Below are 17303 nucleotides of genomic sequence, written 5' to 3'. Positions count from 1 at the left end.
AGTGTTCTATGTGTTCAGTAAGTAGTAGTTACCATTACACAATTATACCGAGTCCGGCAGTGTTATTTGCAACGTGGTCATAATAATCCCAATAAAAATGTTTAAAGACCAAGAAAAATTACTGAAACCACAATACACGCTGAGCCTCCTAGGCAACCTTTGGCAAACCCAGATTTACGGAATATCTGACCTTTTTGTTTTAAAGACTTTTAACACAAACTATATTTCAAAATTATAATAATCCACGATTTATAGTTACAAACTATAAATATAGTTAAAAGTTAAAGATATATATATAAAAAAATTCGAAGTACAGTACTACCAAAGCAATTAACAGGAGGTTACAGTAGGAAACAGAGATTCATTTTAATCACGTGGCTTGACACGGCGACCTCTGAGATCACGTGATTTGTTCTGCCCAATCATCAGTTTCTATACGCTCTAATTCGATATTTAAAAAATTGTCCGTTAGCAATAGGAAAAGCGTGAGACGTACTGGCGGTGTGTTAGATAGGTTTTCTGTAGTCCGTATTAATTCAGCAAAGTTTGATTTTACATCTTACCGTTCAAGGAAATGGCACACAAGCAGATCTATTACTCTGACAAATACAACGATGAGCATTATGAATACAGGTAAATCTTAAAAAATGTGGCAATATACGTACTTGAGCAGGCTACCTAATTTAGCATGGAATGTGCGGAGTAGCTAATGGAAATCAGTCTGTCGTTACCGGTATAACCAATGTGTTACATGTCTATGAATGAATTGCCAATTAAAGGGACGAATTGACTTGAGTTATGTAGGTAACTAACCCAAGTATCCCGCTACGATAAAAGTTAGGCCGTTTCCTGTCGTTTGTCTTATTTGTGTTTCTTTTCTCTGGCGTTTTTCTAATAAATATGCTTGTTCTTTATTTTTAAATTGACATTTCGAAAAGGTGATTAATTTTCCTTTTCATCGTGATTTTAGCTACTGCCAATGGAATTCAGTGCTAGTTTTCATATGATGGGTTGGTTTGTAAATGGCAATGTGCCAGACGTACTAAACGTACGGAAGTGTTTGGGATGTATTGCAGTTTCAAAGTAATGCTTGACGAACGTGCAAATAATGCAAGTCTTTGTCCCCGGGTTCACTAAGAAAAATAGTCGTTTAGGCTTATTGAAAAGTTTCAGTTTTCTCCTGATAACCCCTAACATGCTACACGTTTAATGGGAACTGGCAGACATGTCGTGTTACCCCGGGAACTGGCGAAACAAGTGCCAAAATCGCACCTAATGTCGGAGGAGGAGTGGCGAAGACTTGGAGTGCAGCAGAGTCTTGGATGGGTGCACTATATGATCCACGATCCTGGTTTGTATTAAAAGAACGTTGCTTAGTTACCACTATAAGCCTTTGACAGGATATGACGTTTTCATAAAGTACTTAAAATACGAATGACTTAACGTTTATATTTTACCGTACGACATATAGGTCCATTTTGTGTGTATACAATTTACTGCTAAGATGCTTTCTTTTTGCTATGTTATGACAAACCATTTAAAATCTTGGTAGAGTGGTTGCTTCTGGATTGTGGTAGTAGATTAACCTTGTTTTTCGCTGACTGACTAGGATGTAATGTTTTTCTCTTGTGGTTTACCTCCAGAGTTATCCCACTCCATGAGTGTTTAGGCTGACTATGCATAGTATACTTTAAATCTGTGGTTCTCATCTGGTTTAGCCTCAGGATACAAATTTTTCACAGAATAGTGCTGTAATATTAAACGGAACATAGTGGTCCTGCAAACCACCAGTTGCGAATCAGTGCTTTAAAATGTATTTTTTTAAGGGCCTGTACTGTTTAACTGCTTGAAGCTCACCTCTTTTGTTGACAGTTTGCTTATGAATTTCTTATCTTTTCCAGAACCACACATCCTCCTGTTTAGGAGACCACTTCCGAAACAGTAATGTGAACTTCTGGAAACTTCTGGGACATTCATGTTTGTTAATCGGGTATTCAGTGAATACTTGTAAGACTACAAAATCTACATCTATGCGAGCTGTATTCTTCACAGCGACTAAGTTTAGCCAAAGTACAGAGCCGATTTGGAGGCTCTACATGAGGATATAAGTAAAATGGAGGTTGTTTTTAAAGCTTCAGCTTTGCTCTTAAGTGCCTCATTCAGTGATCAGTGGATTTCTGTTAGTGGTGGCAGTCATGGTGTGTATCAGAGTGGTTTACTATGAACGCATTACCATAATATAGTGCTGAAAGTTACATAACCACTCCTAGAAGTAGTTTTACATGATTTCACTGGTGTCGCTTTGTAGCACTGACAGGAAACGATGGTTAAATGCATCTTTGGAACTTGGGAATAATTGGCCTTTTTAAAATTGAATTTGTGTATCACCCACATCTTGTGCATGGCATTTATCTTGCTGTTAACAGCTGTAATTACATACTCTTTGGTGTGAGATATAAACTGTAAATAAAGCTATCAACAAATCAAGGATTGTTGTGTGTGTTTTTGTTTTTTAGCCTTTAGTTTCTTCACTTGTATCTTGCCAGCACTGGCAAAAGGTGAGGGCAAAATCGCAATTTCTGGTAATTCCCCATCGTATTCTAATTTAATTGCATTTTAGAAAATGCAAAATTTTGTATGAAATTTTGTATGAATTGTTGAATGAATTCAAGCATAATACTGTCCTAAGATACCACCTTTGCAATAAGTCAATTTGTGAAATTTCTTGCCTGCTAGATATTCCACAGTCAGCTATAAGTGGTATTATTGCAAAGTGTGGTGGCGTTTAGGAACAACAGAAACTCAGCTTTGAAGTGCAGACCATGTAATGCAACAGTAGGGTCGCCGAGTACCGGGGTGCATAGTGCATAAAAGTCAGCAACACTCTGTTGGCTCAATAACTGCAGAGCTCCAGACTTCCTCTGGCATTAACCCCAGCACAAAAACTGCACCAGGAGTTTCATGGAATGGGATTCCATGGCCAAGCAACTCTATGCAAGCCTCACATCACCAAGCATCAGATGGAGTGGTGTAAAGTACGCTGCCACTTGACTCTGGAGCAGTGGAAATGTGTTCTCTGGAGTGATGAATCACGCTTCTCTGACAGTCCGATGGGCGACTCTGGGTTTGGTGGATGAGGGGAGAACGTTACCTGACTGACTGCATTGTGACAATTGTAAAGTTTGGTGGAGGAGGAATAATGGTATGGGACTGTTTTTCAGGGGTTGGGCTAGGCCACTTAGTTCCAGTGAAGGGAACTCTTACTGCTTCAGCACGTTTCAAGACGTTTTAGACAATTCTATGCTTCCAACTTTGTGGGAACAGTTTGGGGAAGGCCCTTTGCTGTTGCAGCAAGACTGTGTCCCAATGCACCAGGCAAGGTCCATAAAGACATCGTTGGGTGAGTTTGGTGTGGAAGAACTTGACTAGCCTGCACGGATGCCTTGCCTCAACCCCATCAAACACCTTTTGGATGAACTAGAACAGAGATTACGAGCTGTGCCTTCACGTCCAACATCGGTGACTGACCTCACAAATGCTCTTCTGGAAGAATGAGCAAAAATTCCCACAGACACTCCAAAATCTTGTGGAAATTCTTTGCAGGTGTTCTAGTTACAAAGAGTGGACCAACTCCGTATTGATGTATATGGATTTAGATTGTGATGTCAAAATTTCCTGTGGGTGTAATGGCCAGATATCCCAATACATTTCTCCATATTTATCTTAGCAAAGGTAGAAGAATATGGTTCACGCGAAATATGCCGTTCCAATTGTCCCTTCTGCCTCGCCGTAGTCACGTGGTTAAAAGCCTGCCTGCTCATAACTACTTGCTGCTTGTGTTGGTGTCTGTAAAGGAAAATACGGACGCAGGAAATTAGGCAGCTTCGTAGGTGGTAATCATGAAAGGCAGAAGTGCTCGAAACCATGAAACCTGATGCGCATTTGCTAAATACGGTACTGTGCATGTATAAAATGTATGATAGATAATGTTTTGGACTTATTATATACGCTAAAATCCGACAGGAGTAACCTAGTTGTAGATTATTCCGCGACGTGAATTGTGGTTGTTTTAGTTCTACAAGCGTGTACCCGATAAATATTATTACTTATGTAAGTGATTAGAAGGGAGTTTTAAAATACATAACACTAATTTGCCTTTACAGCTTCGGTGTATTCAGGGTGTGTGACACTATCACAAAATGCAAGCTCCTTATGATAAACAGTAGTATTAAATACGGTTCACGTGTTAGTTGGCCAACCTGCCAGAGTTTCGCAACTAAAAATTGCAAGTGGACAGTATTTTAACTAAGGTTCGCGTTTTGCATAACTGCACACCGACGTGCAAAACACGAATTAATTATTGTGTTATAACGCACGAATACGTCCTAAAACATAAACTATTTTCTTGAATAGTTGAAAGGTATATTGTGTTTTATAAAATTAATATATCTTAGTCGACATTTAATCGAGGTACATTGAGAAAGAGAGGCTGTAAATCGGGCAAATCAGGCGCCCAGCCTGGACATGTTTTTACCCGCTGCCAACATTAATGACCCATTTTTATTAATCCTCTACTTACGTATCATAGATGGCGTGTCGCCGCGAGGTAGATGTAACATCGAATGCTCCCTGGCTTTTACATTTAGTTATTAATTAATGTGCTCTGTTCACGTGAAACTTTCAGTTGTCGTACCAGTATGTCATTAGAGCACAATATGTCAAAGTTAATATGGCGTGAAATGCAACCCAAATTTAAATGCCCTGTGATTTGCACAGTGGTTATAAATGGTATCCTTTACTCAGCATGGAGTAAGTTTCTTTAAATAGACCATTATTGTTAAACACCCAAATGTGGCAGAGTTGCATAAATTAACTGAAGTCTTTCTCGAGTTTTCTTAAGAATGTGCAGAGTCCATTCTAATATTAATGTAATGTTTTTCCTCTTCTCTTTTAACCTGAGTACTCCAATATTTTTTTGTTTCTATTGGTCACCAGGAAAGCAAATTGTCTCCAGAAGTTCAGCCTTTTGTGCCTAACCATTTGAAGGACCAGAAGCCCCCAGGGACTGCATCCAATGGCAGCTTAACAGGAACACGTCAATGTTTCCAAGAACCTGGCCAGAGAGGGTGGGTGGCAAGCTGAACTGGCCTTTCTGGGTCACATGTCTGCTCTGCTCTCAGGTGCAGACCTGGCCTGGAGTGAGCTAACAAGCTGCTGTGATCTTTTTATTTTATTTATTTACTTATTTATTTTTGATGCAAAATCTGCAAGCCCCTTATGTGTCCTGCAAACGATGAGCTCTGCTTTCTGTTTTCCTGTGTCAGTGCAGCATTTCCTGTGGCTTAACTGCCCTGATTTTCAGTTTATCAGTAGTAATTGTCTAAACACTTCTTCCCCTTAAAATTTTACTGATACATCTTTTTCCTGGAATCCATAAACCCAAAAGGTTGTTGTTGTTGTTTTTTAAAAGCATGTTTTCTAAAATATGAATTATTTTGTTATAGAGCTAATTGAGGGGCAAAGGAATGAACTGTGCTCCCCTAAAAAGTGATTGTGAGTTTACCAGTGTATGTATACCGCTGTTACAGAGCTGTGCCCAGAGACAGAAGACCCCGGAGTGATCAGTGGAGCATCTCCTCTCATTTCACCAGAGAGAAGGGCCTCGCCAAGGACAGCCAGTCAAGTCAAGTGACCCGACATGGCTACAGCAGTTCTCGCCGGGCCAGAAAGGCTCCTCGGAGTAAGCACCCAACCCTGGATTGCTCACACTCTGAGCAGCCCAGACAGGTATATCTCCGATCCTCTATTTGTGCCATTATCCTCACTCTCAAACAATAGCGAAGCTTCCCTAAGCTACAGGACAGTGGAATGACAGTGTGGTTCTTAAAGGAAGGGGGGAAGGGGCATCTGCCCCTTTCACCTGATGTAATGAAAGTGCCCCCAAGTATCACGCAAAATCTCTCATGAAAAAGCCCTCGTCAGCCACACTGTTTGAGCACCTGCTCCTCAAAGTCTATGTGCTTCACTAGTCCATACTGAATATTGTATTTAGGAGTGTTAATGTTCTTGGTCTGTTTCTGTCCGGTTTTTTGAGTTTTATGAATGAAGGGTGTTGTAAAGCTCAGTTGGTAAAGCTTGTACAGTGCCTGAGCGTGATTACCCCCCTCTTCCCACTCCCCCGCTGGTCTGTACTCACATTGCACTTGACAATCCTGGTCTGAGCGCTCTTTCGTCATCACAATGCGACTTCTTGGTGTTGATGCAAACATTAGGAAGGAACGCACTCTCGCACAGCAGAATGGAATTCGTGATTAATGTCTGAATTTTTTGGCTTCTTTGGAGTCGTTTTGGACACAATGACGCATGTAGATTTATGATGTATCCAATGCAGCGATTTTTATATATATTTTTTTTTTATAAATTTATTCATGCTGCACGTATAAGAAGAGAGTCCTACATTTTACCAAATATGTTTAGTAGAGCAGACTACAGTTGCATGGGATATTAGTATTGGAAAAGGTACTGTGGTACCGCATTTTTTGAACGCTGTTTAGTACTGCATTTCTACATCTCTTTAATACAGGTACTAATTACATTTAGACATTGCTAATGCTAATATCGCTAACATTAACCATTGAAACATGTTTGTTTAGGAGGGCGTTTCAAACTGGTAGCCCTTCGTATGGCTCAGTACACGTGAAGTAGCTCTGTTTCAAAACGGTTGGTGATCTACACAGTGTGAACCGTAAATGTGTCTCTTCAGTTTTACATAACCTTTGCTCTCCAAACCCTGTACCGCATTTATCGAACGGACCTTTCTGTAGTGAAAAATTGAAGCATGCTGGAACTGTCCTAACTAGTGTCTCTTCACCATATGGGTCAAGTGCAGCCTGGTTCCTGTATGCCAGTGGAAAAGTCCCATTAATGTTCGGGCTGAAAGAGCTTTTGGGTTCGATGTATTATTTGAAATCATTTGGAAAGGCTGCTTCAGACAAACTATCATTATTAAGAGTCCATTTCAGGAATCCCAGCTGAACACTGACCTCTCCCAGCAGACTAGAAGATCACTGTATGTGAAGGAAGCCACTCTGTCAAAAGCAGGTAATTTTCATTCCATCAGCTCTGAGTGCTTTCACTGATGATGAGGATCAGGCTGAAGAGAGGTTTTGGTGTCTGATGTACAAGACTACAGCTTGGCTCTGTAAAAACACCCCCATTTTTTCTGCAGAAAACATCAAGGTCCAGCAGAGGGACTCGGATTCTTTTGAAGTTAAACTGTCAGATTTCCCTGAGTTGGGTTTACCTGCCCCTGGCCGAGGGGGGCTTGCACCCTCCCCTGTAGCCCCCGCTTCTACTCCACAAACTCCTGGCACGGTCAGTTCAGTCATTTGAATGTGGGGCATGCTGCCGACATCCTATCTCTTTTGCTTGCATCCATTTTAATAATTAGCATTTGAATGTGTCTTCAGGCATTAGTATTGAGGCAGTACTTGTGTGAGAGTACTAACCTCCACTCTCATCCCCATTGCCTTAAAAAGACCACTTCATTAGGCAAAGGACAAACTGCGGACGCCCTTCAGAGAACTCCGACACCTAGGAGCCAGGAAGCGGTGTTAAAATCCACCCGAGGTATTTGGATAAAAAGGATTTGGTGGCGGCTTATTGTGATGGGTTAACAAAGCAGACCGGAAATCTGGTTCTTGGTGTGACGCAGGCTTGATACTAGATGCTAGTGAGTGTTTGTTTGGCTGGCTTGCCCAGGTCACGCCCCCGGGCCTGTGGTTTCTACCCCCACATCATCCGCTGCCTCCTGGGCCACCGTAGCCTGCCAGCCCCCAAAACGGACCAGTCCCAGACCTGCAGGAACCATCTCGAAGCCACCATCAGCTTCAAAGGTATGACATTGAGTGTTTTAGTGCATACATACAACCCTCAATGTTATTGGATGTGTTTTTGCGATTATTTTACTGCTAATAATAATGATAAATTATATTAATTACTATTTATTTTTTTTTTTTGCATTTCCTCCTGTTAATTACTATGAAGTGTGGGGGTAAATGGAAGGTCAGTGGGTAGACGTTCAGGTAGCCTGTTTTGATCTGTGGTGGCAGGAGGAGGTGAAAAATGAGGGACCAGGGAAAACCTCAGAGAAGAAGAAACGGAACAAGAAGAAGAAGAAGTCTAAACAAGTGGACGAGACTGATGAAGCGAAGTCTGAGGTCCTGGGTGTGGAGCAAGACCCTCCGAAGTTCGAGGTAACGTGAGCAGTTTTAAAACAATAACTCGCTGGGGCTCAACAGCGTTTTGTTTTTGTTTAGACTGAGCGCTTTGAAAGTCATGAGTTCAGTTTCTGTCTGTGCCTGTTGCTGCAATCCTTGGATAAGGCACATGATAAGAGGGTAGGCAATGGTGCAACAGGCAGAAATATGTACGTTAATCTTGATTTTTCATCTTTTGGCCCTGGCTGATGTGGCCTTGATTTAGCACTGAATTCCACCTTCAGTCTAATGAAGTAGCTTTTGACAAAATGGAGAAACTTTGCATGTTGAACCAAGCATGTGTCTATAATCGTCTGTATCGTTGTGTATAATTACGTTGTACGTAATTTTAAAGAACGCTTAGTTTGCAGTGACTTGCAATGCTTAGGTTGTGATTTATTGATCTAAATATGACTGCATTGTTTTGACAGCACTTTTGAAATGGTATGATCAGTGAAATTTATTATGTCTGGTGATCCGCTGCTCTGTGTGCAGTATTCTTATAATATGGCTTTTGGCCACAGAATAAAGGATTATGATTTTGTGTAGCTTTTCCTTTCCTTTACCCAAATTACTAGTTATACTTTGTGAATGATCACTGGGAGTACGGCCATGGGGTTACCATGTTTTCATCACAACCAAACAGGTAAATTGAGATTTATTTTGATTGCTGTGTATCTGACTTGGTCTGTTATGCAGGTACCGTGGTGAAGAAGCTACATTTTCAAATTTCTCCTCTTTCTGGTTAATCTCATGTGTTGTGATGATATGGAGGGTTTATGCTTTAACAATGATTAGCATAAGCTGTGCTTCGGCCTCGTTCTTGTTTCATACAGGACTGTGTTGCACTTTGTGCCTCCTGCTATTAATAATTGACTTAGAGTGAGGCCTCGGTGATATAACTCGCATGTTTAAAATGTCTACAGTTGTCTAAATCTCAAATTCTGCTTATTTTCCCTGGGGAGTGAGCTCTTTGTGTTCATGAATGGCATTGCTCTGGGGCAGGCTGTCCTGTAAGGCCGCACTATGGGGCTGAAGGGCTCTATAGTGATTCGCAGGATGGCAGAGGAGTGAACGTGCTGTGGCCAATATGGGTCGGGTCTCTTGAGGTGGATGTTCATGGCTTTACAGCAGCAGCCGGTTTGTAGATTTCTTCCAGTGATAGAAGCTTTTGGGCCATTTTCATGATGCGCTAGAGAACCTTCTGGTTCTCAATGGTGCAGACAGGGTACCATGCTGCAATGTACTATGTGGTGATGGACTCCATGGTGCACCTGTAGAAATTGACCAGCAGCTGTTGGGGGAGTTGTGCTTTCATCAGACTCGTCAGGAGGTGAAGCCTCTGAAGACCTTTCTGAGTATCGTTGTCATGTTGATGGACCATCACAGGTCTGATTTGGACTCCTGAATTGCCTCCACCCTCTCCATTATTGACACTGATGGGATGGTGACCATTGTGTTTGTCTCCTGAAATCTAAACTCAATTCTTTTGTTATCTTTAGGTTGAGAGCAAGGTTATTGTCCTGGCTCCCGCTCCCTAGTTTCTCAGTCTTTTCTTTGCAGGCCGACTCGTCATTATGGATTATCAGAATCACTTTATTAATCCCCGTGGGGAAATTCTTTTTCATTACCTATGCCTATCACATTGGTGTCATCTGCAAACTTGATTATGATGTTGGAATCATTGATGGGTTTGCAGTCGTGCTGCTCCAGTGTGTAGCGTTACTGAAGAGTAGTGCTTACCCATGTACCATACTGGTAAGAAAGTCAAGAATCCAGTTGCACAGACGTATGTTGAGGCCAAAGTAATTAAATGGGTTAGGGGTAGGGTTGGCGGGGGGGGTGGTGGTATTATAAGTCGGGATTCACTGGTCCCACATTTTCGTCCTGGTACTGATATCTGGGCTTTGGTTATTGGCCATTGGCCGATACTGAGTACCGATCCGATACCAGTGTTTAATTAATAAGCTGTAGGCCAAAGATAAAGGCCTGAAAATGGAGCAAACTGAAGATAAAGGCCATTTAAACTGGGATAAATTGAATCTTGACAGGTTATCCGGCTAAGCAAGAAATCCTGCTTTTTGAAATGGGTCTCTAGTATTGCTAAATGGCTTTCTGACTTGCTGTACTGAAATCTGGTTAACTTGGGTCTGACGTCATTCCCAGTTCCGAGGTAAATGGAACACAGCATTAGTCGTGACTCCCTCTGGCCAGACTGGCAGTCTGCCCAGTGGGCTCATGTCTGCGTACTTTATGCGGCACTTACGTCTGTACTCTTAATTTGGTCATTAGTAATGTTAGCGGTGATAATTTGGAAGGGTTCACTGCAGATTAAACACACTGAGATTTTATAGATGCTTTAAGGATCTGCGCCTGTCTCTGTAAGCCTGTGAATCTTTTGGTCAGCATAGTAATCAAATCAGTGCAGCACCATTATCCCCAGGTGCTCCATGGAACCTGTAGGTTCTCTAACCCCAAGATTCCCGTACTTCTGTGTCACTTTGGACAAAAGCATCTGCTAAATAAATATAAATGTGTCCATGACCGGAAATGGGGGAAACCTGGTCTGGAAACTTGCCTCTTTTTCTACTATTTGACATTGTAAATGGATGGATGTATGTATGGATGGGTAGATTTCTTTCAGGTATCTTTTTATATATAAAACTACTTTCTGTGACAGGATGAAGAGGAATTCCCCAACCTGACTCATGACGTGGTTGGTTGTACCAAAGGGCAAAGCCCCGCCCCTTCCCTCCTGGGGAATCCATCCAAGATGCCCTGGGAGGTGGGTGCATGTAATGTTCCCTTTATCATAAATCCTCAGAGTGGGAAGAGGCAAATTCTATTTAATTGCTTATGTGGATAAAATGAAGGCTTATCTGCTGTTTTAGCTTTGCTGTGCTGCCGCACTTGTCACTCGGGCAATTATTTTCATGGTCAGATTTCATGTCTTATTTGTTTACTTTGGCATCTTTGAAAAATAAGTAAGTTTGAATTTTAAATGTGTTTGCGGGACATGTAGTTAAAAACCGATGGATCATGGACATGTGCCTTGTCCCGGTGTGGATCGACCCGGGACAGCAGAGATGTCACACCCCATGTGGATGGGCCCCCCCATCAAGACATCCATGGAAAAAGCGGAGCCCCGGGCAGCAAACTCACACTGCCAGCCTCACCCACCACTGACAGCAAAAAGGGCCAGGTGGGTGGGATCAGCTTTCACCCCCCCGGCATGCTGTGTGAGAAGCACACGGACGGGTCACTCCCAATTTTATGTATGATGTTATGTATTTAAGAGCCCTGTAAAGTGCTGGAATCTGCCTGGGAATCCATGCCCCTACTGCACTCTTGCCCAGAGTTACGTATTACTGAGCAAGTTAGTCTTTGGGGGAGGGAGTAGTGCATTATTTATCCTGCAGAGGGCAGCAGAACACCTTCTCTGCTGCCCTCTAACGTTAAGGTAACCCAATTAAGGTTGACATAACCCAGCTTCCTGGATATATTTGCTGTGCCTTAATAGTACAATGTGGGTGAAAATGGGAATGTAACATCTGATAATGGAGGTTAACTGGGGAAGACCTCTAACTCTCAGAAGCCTGAGAAGACAAGTGGCAAGAAGAGCAAGGTTCCTGTGCAGCTGGACCTGGGGAACATGCTGGCCGTTCTGGAGCAGAAGCAGATTTCCCAGAAGTCCAAGCAGGAATCTAAACCAATCATCCTCTCAGGTGTGTGTCGTTTTTTTTTGCATTTTACACCCATACAGCTGTTTGTGCACTCGTGTGTAGAGATGGATATAGTGTTGCTGCATCTTGGTCTGACATTAGTTGCACATCAAATGAAATAAGTCCTCTGGATGCAGGCATTCGTCCATATATATTTTTTCAAGTGTAGTTCTTTGTCTTTAATCAAGTCTCCCCCCTTCTGTTTCTGTCACATAGTGGGGAGTGGCCCCCCAGTAGCCCAGAAGGATTCTGCTCAGAAGAAGCACCCACGGCAGCCTGAGAAAATTGCCCACAACCCATTGGACTCCACCAGCCCCCTGGTGAAGAAGGGCAAGCAGAGAGAAGTGCCCAAAGCCAAGAAGCCCACGCCTCTCAAACGGGTCAGCACCCCCCCCTCCCCTCCCAGTGGTACAGTCCGTGTTTCGCCTGCTCCCGACACAGAGCAGAGAACCTTAACTTCATATTACAGATCATATTGAAGGAACGTGAGGAGAGGAAGCAGAAACGGCTGCTGGAGGAGCGTGGCTTGGACGCCCCGGTCTCTGACCCCAAACTCTCTGCTGAAGAGGTAGAACTCGACGGTGTGGTGTCGGAGTCCGACGAGCACGGTCCCTCGGGTGATGATGAGCCATGTGAAGGTACTGGGGTGTTAAAAAGAGCTTTACATGGGATGGAAATGGATTTGAGCTATGATACCGGTGTCCCCCTCTTCCTTCCCGCCCATTTTTGTGCATGGTTCCACAGCACGTTTGGAAATTGTGATGGATGTGTCGTGAAAGCCATAGAATCAACATGCCCTTTTCATAGGCTTGTGGTCCACAAGAGTGGTTTGTGACTGGAGGTGGAATATGCTTGGACAGATAATCCAGAGGAGCTCGGACCTCCAGATGCAGAGCAGCCAGACGCAGAGCAACCTGCAGACACAAAGCCTGAGCAGGTGGAAGTCGAGCAGCAGCCTTCGAAGGAGAGCACCCCCGGGGAGGCAGATGCCATCCAACACCCCAAAATTCACAGCCGGAAGTTCAGAGAGTAAGGACTGTCGATGTCGCATGCATGTTGGCTCATTTTGCTCTAAAGGAATTTTGTACCCATTGTGGTTTTATGTGCATATTAATTATCGCTGGCTTTACCAAGAGAACTTCTGTTCTGGAGACGGATTATTGGAAATGAGGGATTTCAGTGAAGAGCGTGTTTCAAAGCTGATGAAGCCGCGTGTGTGTTTACCGTGCATCCACCCCCACCCCCCCCCCCCCCCAGCTACTGTAATCAAATGCTCAACAAGGATGTGGATGAGAGCGTGACGGGCCTGTTGAAGGAGCTGGTACGCTTTCAGGACCGCCTCTACCAGAAGGACCCCATGAAGGCCCGTATGAAGCGCCGACTGGTCATGGGCTTGAGGGAGGTGCTCAAGCATCTCAAGCTCAGGAAGGTTAAATGTGTCATCATATCCCCGAACTGTGAACGCATCCAATCAAAAGGTACCTCCATGGTCAAATATTATTCCTGTGCTCGTTAATGACAAACGTGTGAAGATGGAGAAGTTATAGCTATTGTCTTTATCTAAGGTTTACTGTTAATCTGTAGCTCCTCAGACACCGGGGGCCTCGTTTATCAAACTTTTTGTAAATATCATTCTGGGAAAAATGTGTAAGCATCGAAAAAAAAGCAGTGCACAAAAAAAATCTGATTTATCAAATGTGACACAGGCAGGCATGCCTCAGTGTCCATTTGATAAATTGGAATGGTCTTGTAAATGTGTGTATATGCACAGGCCTGAGTTGCCACTGATAACCTTAAATAGTCAATGCAAATGAACTGCCCGTGCATATAATATGCAAATCAAGCTTTTCTGGTTGTGAAGTCTGTCTATAGTGACTGTAAAAAATAAGAGTAATTTTAAAGTGTTAGAGGCACAATTAAAATGTTATCACTACAGTGTTGCCCCTAGATTTACAGCTTTTGGGGGGTTAGACGGACACTGACAGGATGGATTCATGGTGTTCATGTGTTTCTTATGACAGCAGTGGCGATTCGACCCATAATACACTGCGGTTATAGCGAGTGTGACGTCAGTTGACAAAGTCCGATTGCGGATGTTTGTCTTGACCTGCAAATACGTTAACTGTTAGGCTTTAAGTGATGGCTTAAAATAGTGATAGTTTTAAAGCAGAAAATCCCATTGTGAAACGTATTTTTTACCCTGTTCGTGGTTAAGTCCCTCTTACAGTTTAAAAAACGCAGATGTTTTTGTCTGCTTTTCAGATGGTTGACGCGACATATTTTCCGACGCGCGCTCTGTCTGCTGGTGGGAGTGTGCTCACCTGTGTGTGCATGCGCGCGCATCGGGGCGAAACTCCGCCATGCGTGATACAGAGAGCAGAGGATAATTGTAAACGCACGACCGCGTAGAGACAAAACTGACAAGCTGTTATGTAAATAAGATGACTAACATAAGGCTATTTAGTTTGTTTAAAATAAGGACAGTGTATAGACCTGTTCTATAGGGAAGGTAACCTTAAATGACGTCTGTTGTGATCTAGCGCTATATAGAAAATAAAATAAAATTTAGCTTGACCTTCAAAGGGGGGCAGGGGGTGCCGTTGGGGGGGCGAGGTGCCCCCCTAATATAATGATAGGGAAAACACTGCACAAGCAACAAAATGTATAGACGTATATTTTCAAATTCATCCATCCATCCATTGTCCAACCCGCTTATCCTACTGGGTCGCGGGGGGTCCGGAGCCTATCCCGGAAGCAACGGGCACGAGGCAGGGAACAACCCTGGATGGGGGGCCAGCCCTGTGCACAGCAGTCGGGCGATTACAGATGTGATATGAAAAACTCAAACTCAAAATTAACAAATGACAAGTTGACCCAGATCATTGAGTTACTATATCTGTCAATGTCATATCGGCATCACAGATTATTGTGCATTAATGGAATGAAATGGCTTCCAATTAAAAAAATAATAACCTTGCCGCTCCATGAAAACTCGTTCCTTTTTAATCTTTCCATTTATGTAGTCACTAGCAAGAATGCCTTTTATAAGTTGGTCCATGCATACTGTCACGCCCAGCTCCGTACGATCCTTGTGTGAGCAACGCCCACCTCGTTACCTCGTGTTTATGCCTGATTGTTCTCAACTGTTGCTTGTTAAACTCAGTCTGTCTTGTGTATTTATTCCACGTCTCGGTTAGTTTCCCTCAGATCTGTCATCGTCTATACCATGTGTGAGTACCAGTCTTGTCTGTTTAACTTTAATAAACCCCGTTTGTCCGTCAACCTGGCTGCTCTCGCCTCCCTTGCCTGCTCGCCGCTCGCACGCGTGATGCATACAAATGTGTGACGGCTAAATCACATTTAGTGCAACTCATGACAATTACAAATTTTCAATTAATGAAAAGTGGACTATGTATTTTGAATAGCAAATTGTCAAAGGCAAATATAGTCTTTGACTTGCAAAAATGGCATCCCAGTAGAATAAAATTAATGGAATTAATAAAATAAATCACCCCAGTTGACATTTTAGGTTTACTGTTTATCATGTGAAGGCAGTGGTCTAAATTGCTGCCATGTCTCCTGTCATTTTGCTGGTTTACCTGCAGTTCCTTGCTTTGTTGCTTAAGCCACCTTCTGAGTTTCCATAAACATTCACATTTTTGTTCCCATCAAGTAATTTTTTTTTGTGTGTGTGCTATGTCGATAAATGAGGCCCCAGCTTTCTGCCCTGGAATAGTGTGGAAGAAAATCTGTCTCTGATTCAAAGGGATGCTGTTTCTCTGCCTGATTGCATTAGTGGACCTATTCACTGTTGACGCAGTTTTCCTGATGTCTGCAGGCGGGCTAGATGAAACCCTCCACACCATCATTGACACGTGTCGCGAGCAGTCAGTGCCCTTCGTCTTCGCGCTGTCGCGAAAGGCTCTTGGCCGCTGTGTCAACAAGGCCGTGCCAGTGAGTCTGGTGGGCATCTTCAACTATGATGGTGCACAGGTGTGTTTTGGCATCTTCCTAAATTTTATTTTACTTTTAGTCTTTTGTATTTCATTGTTCAGAACTTCTTTTCATGGTTTCTAAGTTTTAGTTCAGCCTCGTTAAGAAATGCCGTTCATATTGTATTTTTCTCCATACGGTTTCCTTATATTAGAATGTTCTCGTAGCTAAAGTCAACAACGACTCATTAGTCCTTTAACTTTTTTTATTTTTATTTTTACAGGATCTTTACCACAAAATGATAGAGCTGTCGTCGGAAGCCAGGAAGGCCTATGAGGTGATGATCGCAAACTTCGAAAACACATCAGCAGCGCCGCAGGAGGATTCGGAAAACCAGTTGAATGCTGACTCTGCTTCAGACCAGACTGAAACTGAAGAACCAGAATACAGTGAGTGTGTTTTTTGTTAGTTTTTCTCCCTCTCCAGTGTGGGAAAAGTTTTTTCTCAGTCTGTTTTTAAAAGCTTCAGCTACTTGGTCTCAGTACTTTGCATTGCAGAAAAATTAGACAGCTGAAGGCTGGTTTATACTTCGGCAACGGGCTTAAGCTGTGGCCTACACCTGTGCAAGTAGTGCTACTCTGACGGTCTACGTCACCGTGAAGCATAGTTACACAGGGAGGTGCACGTCAGGCTATGCCAAGGTGTAAATAAGCCTTTCTAGTCTCTGTCCAATGGCCTACATGTAACCTGATGTATAAATGCCTTTGCAGTAAAGATCTGGAAGAAGATGTTGGAGAAGGAACATAATCATAAGTTTTTGAACTTCGAGAAGCAGCTACCCACAAGCACCATGGGTCATGAACCAACACTAGAGTGTGAAGATGAAGGGAGCTGATGGTGCAGTGCCCTAAGCGCGGGGTGGAGTCCTGCCCTTCACACTAATCTTGGCTTCTTCCTACTCCTCTGTTCTTGTAACCTCTTACCCTAAGTCTTCTACCGTTTATGAACTTTTTAAACTACCTGGACTGTGTCCTTCATGATGTCAAGCAGAAATTGCCATGGTAATTGAGGAAAAATTGGACTATTAGTCCAAGACCAATTTGCCAGATGTGAACTTGAATTAATGAATTTCTTTTCTATATTTTTGCATTATTGCACAAATTAATGAATTAAAATGGAGATGGGGTTAACACTTGAACATGAAAATTTGAAGATATAATTTTAGCAAGCTTAATACATTGTATTAAAGTTTGAGTTGTGGGAGGAGTTAAATTGTTTGCAAATTCATTTGATTCATTCAAAGGTAAAATTCAGACGCCACTGTGTTTGGAAGTAGCAGTATGATAAACAGGTGAGAGGGGAAAATGTAGGATTTTGTGACACATTCAAA

General features: G+C 42.7%; 2 protein-coding genes across 5 annotated transcripts; both read left to right on the top strand.

Moving 5' to 3' along the window:
* The first annotated feature begins 448 nt into the window (after positions 1–448).
* On the top strand, positions 449–2487 carry zgc:86839 (Cyclin-dependent kinases regulatory subunit 2-like). Its single transcript, XM_023801938.2, has 3 exons — positions 449–633; positions 1224–1351; positions 1902–2487. The coding sequence occupies exons 1-3, from the start codon at positions 575–577 to the stop codon at positions 1943–1945; spliced, it is 231 nt and encodes a 76-aa protein (XP_023657706.1). The 5' UTR covers positions 449–574; the 3' UTR covers positions 1946–2487.
* A 1321-nt stretch (positions 2488–3808) lies between these two features.
* On the top strand, positions 3809–17185 carry secisbp2 (SECIS binding protein 2). 4 transcript variants are annotated; one of them, XM_072704846.1, is made up of 19 exons: positions 3809–3954; positions 4996–5126; positions 5589–5787; positions 7056–7101; positions 7229–7374; positions 7539–7629; positions 7762–7895; positions 8112–8255; positions 10939–11043; positions 11281–11460; positions 11851–11983; positions 12197–12360; positions 12450–12618; positions 12841–13009; positions 13238–13458; positions 15178–15210; positions 15819–15973; positions 16197–16362; positions 16684–17185. In XM_072704846.1, the coding sequence occupies exons 1-19, from the start codon at positions 3925–3927 to the stop codon at positions 16806–16808; spliced, it is 2541 nt and encodes an 846-aa protein (XP_072560947.1). In that variant the 5' UTR covers positions 3809–3924; the 3' UTR covers positions 16809–17185. The 4 variants fall into 4 exon arrangements, with proteins under 4 accessions (XP_072560947.1, XP_072560943.1, XP_072560940.1 ...); XM_072704842.1 differs by having other exon boundaries at positions 7053–7101; XM_072704839.1 differs by having other exon boundaries at positions 7023–7101.
* Positions 17186–17303: the final 118 nt, after the last annotated feature.

Source organism: Paramormyrops kingsleyae, chromosome 2 (genome assembly GCF_048594095.1).
Source record: "Paramormyrops kingsleyae isolate MSU_618 chromosome 2, PKINGS_0.4, whole genome shotgun sequence".
NCBI lineage: Eukaryota > Metazoa > Chordata > Actinopteri > Osteoglossiformes > Mormyridae > Paramormyrops > Paramormyrops kingsleyae.
Note: the sequence above shows the minus strand (reverse complement) of the source record. Positions and strands in the feature narration are given on the sequence as shown.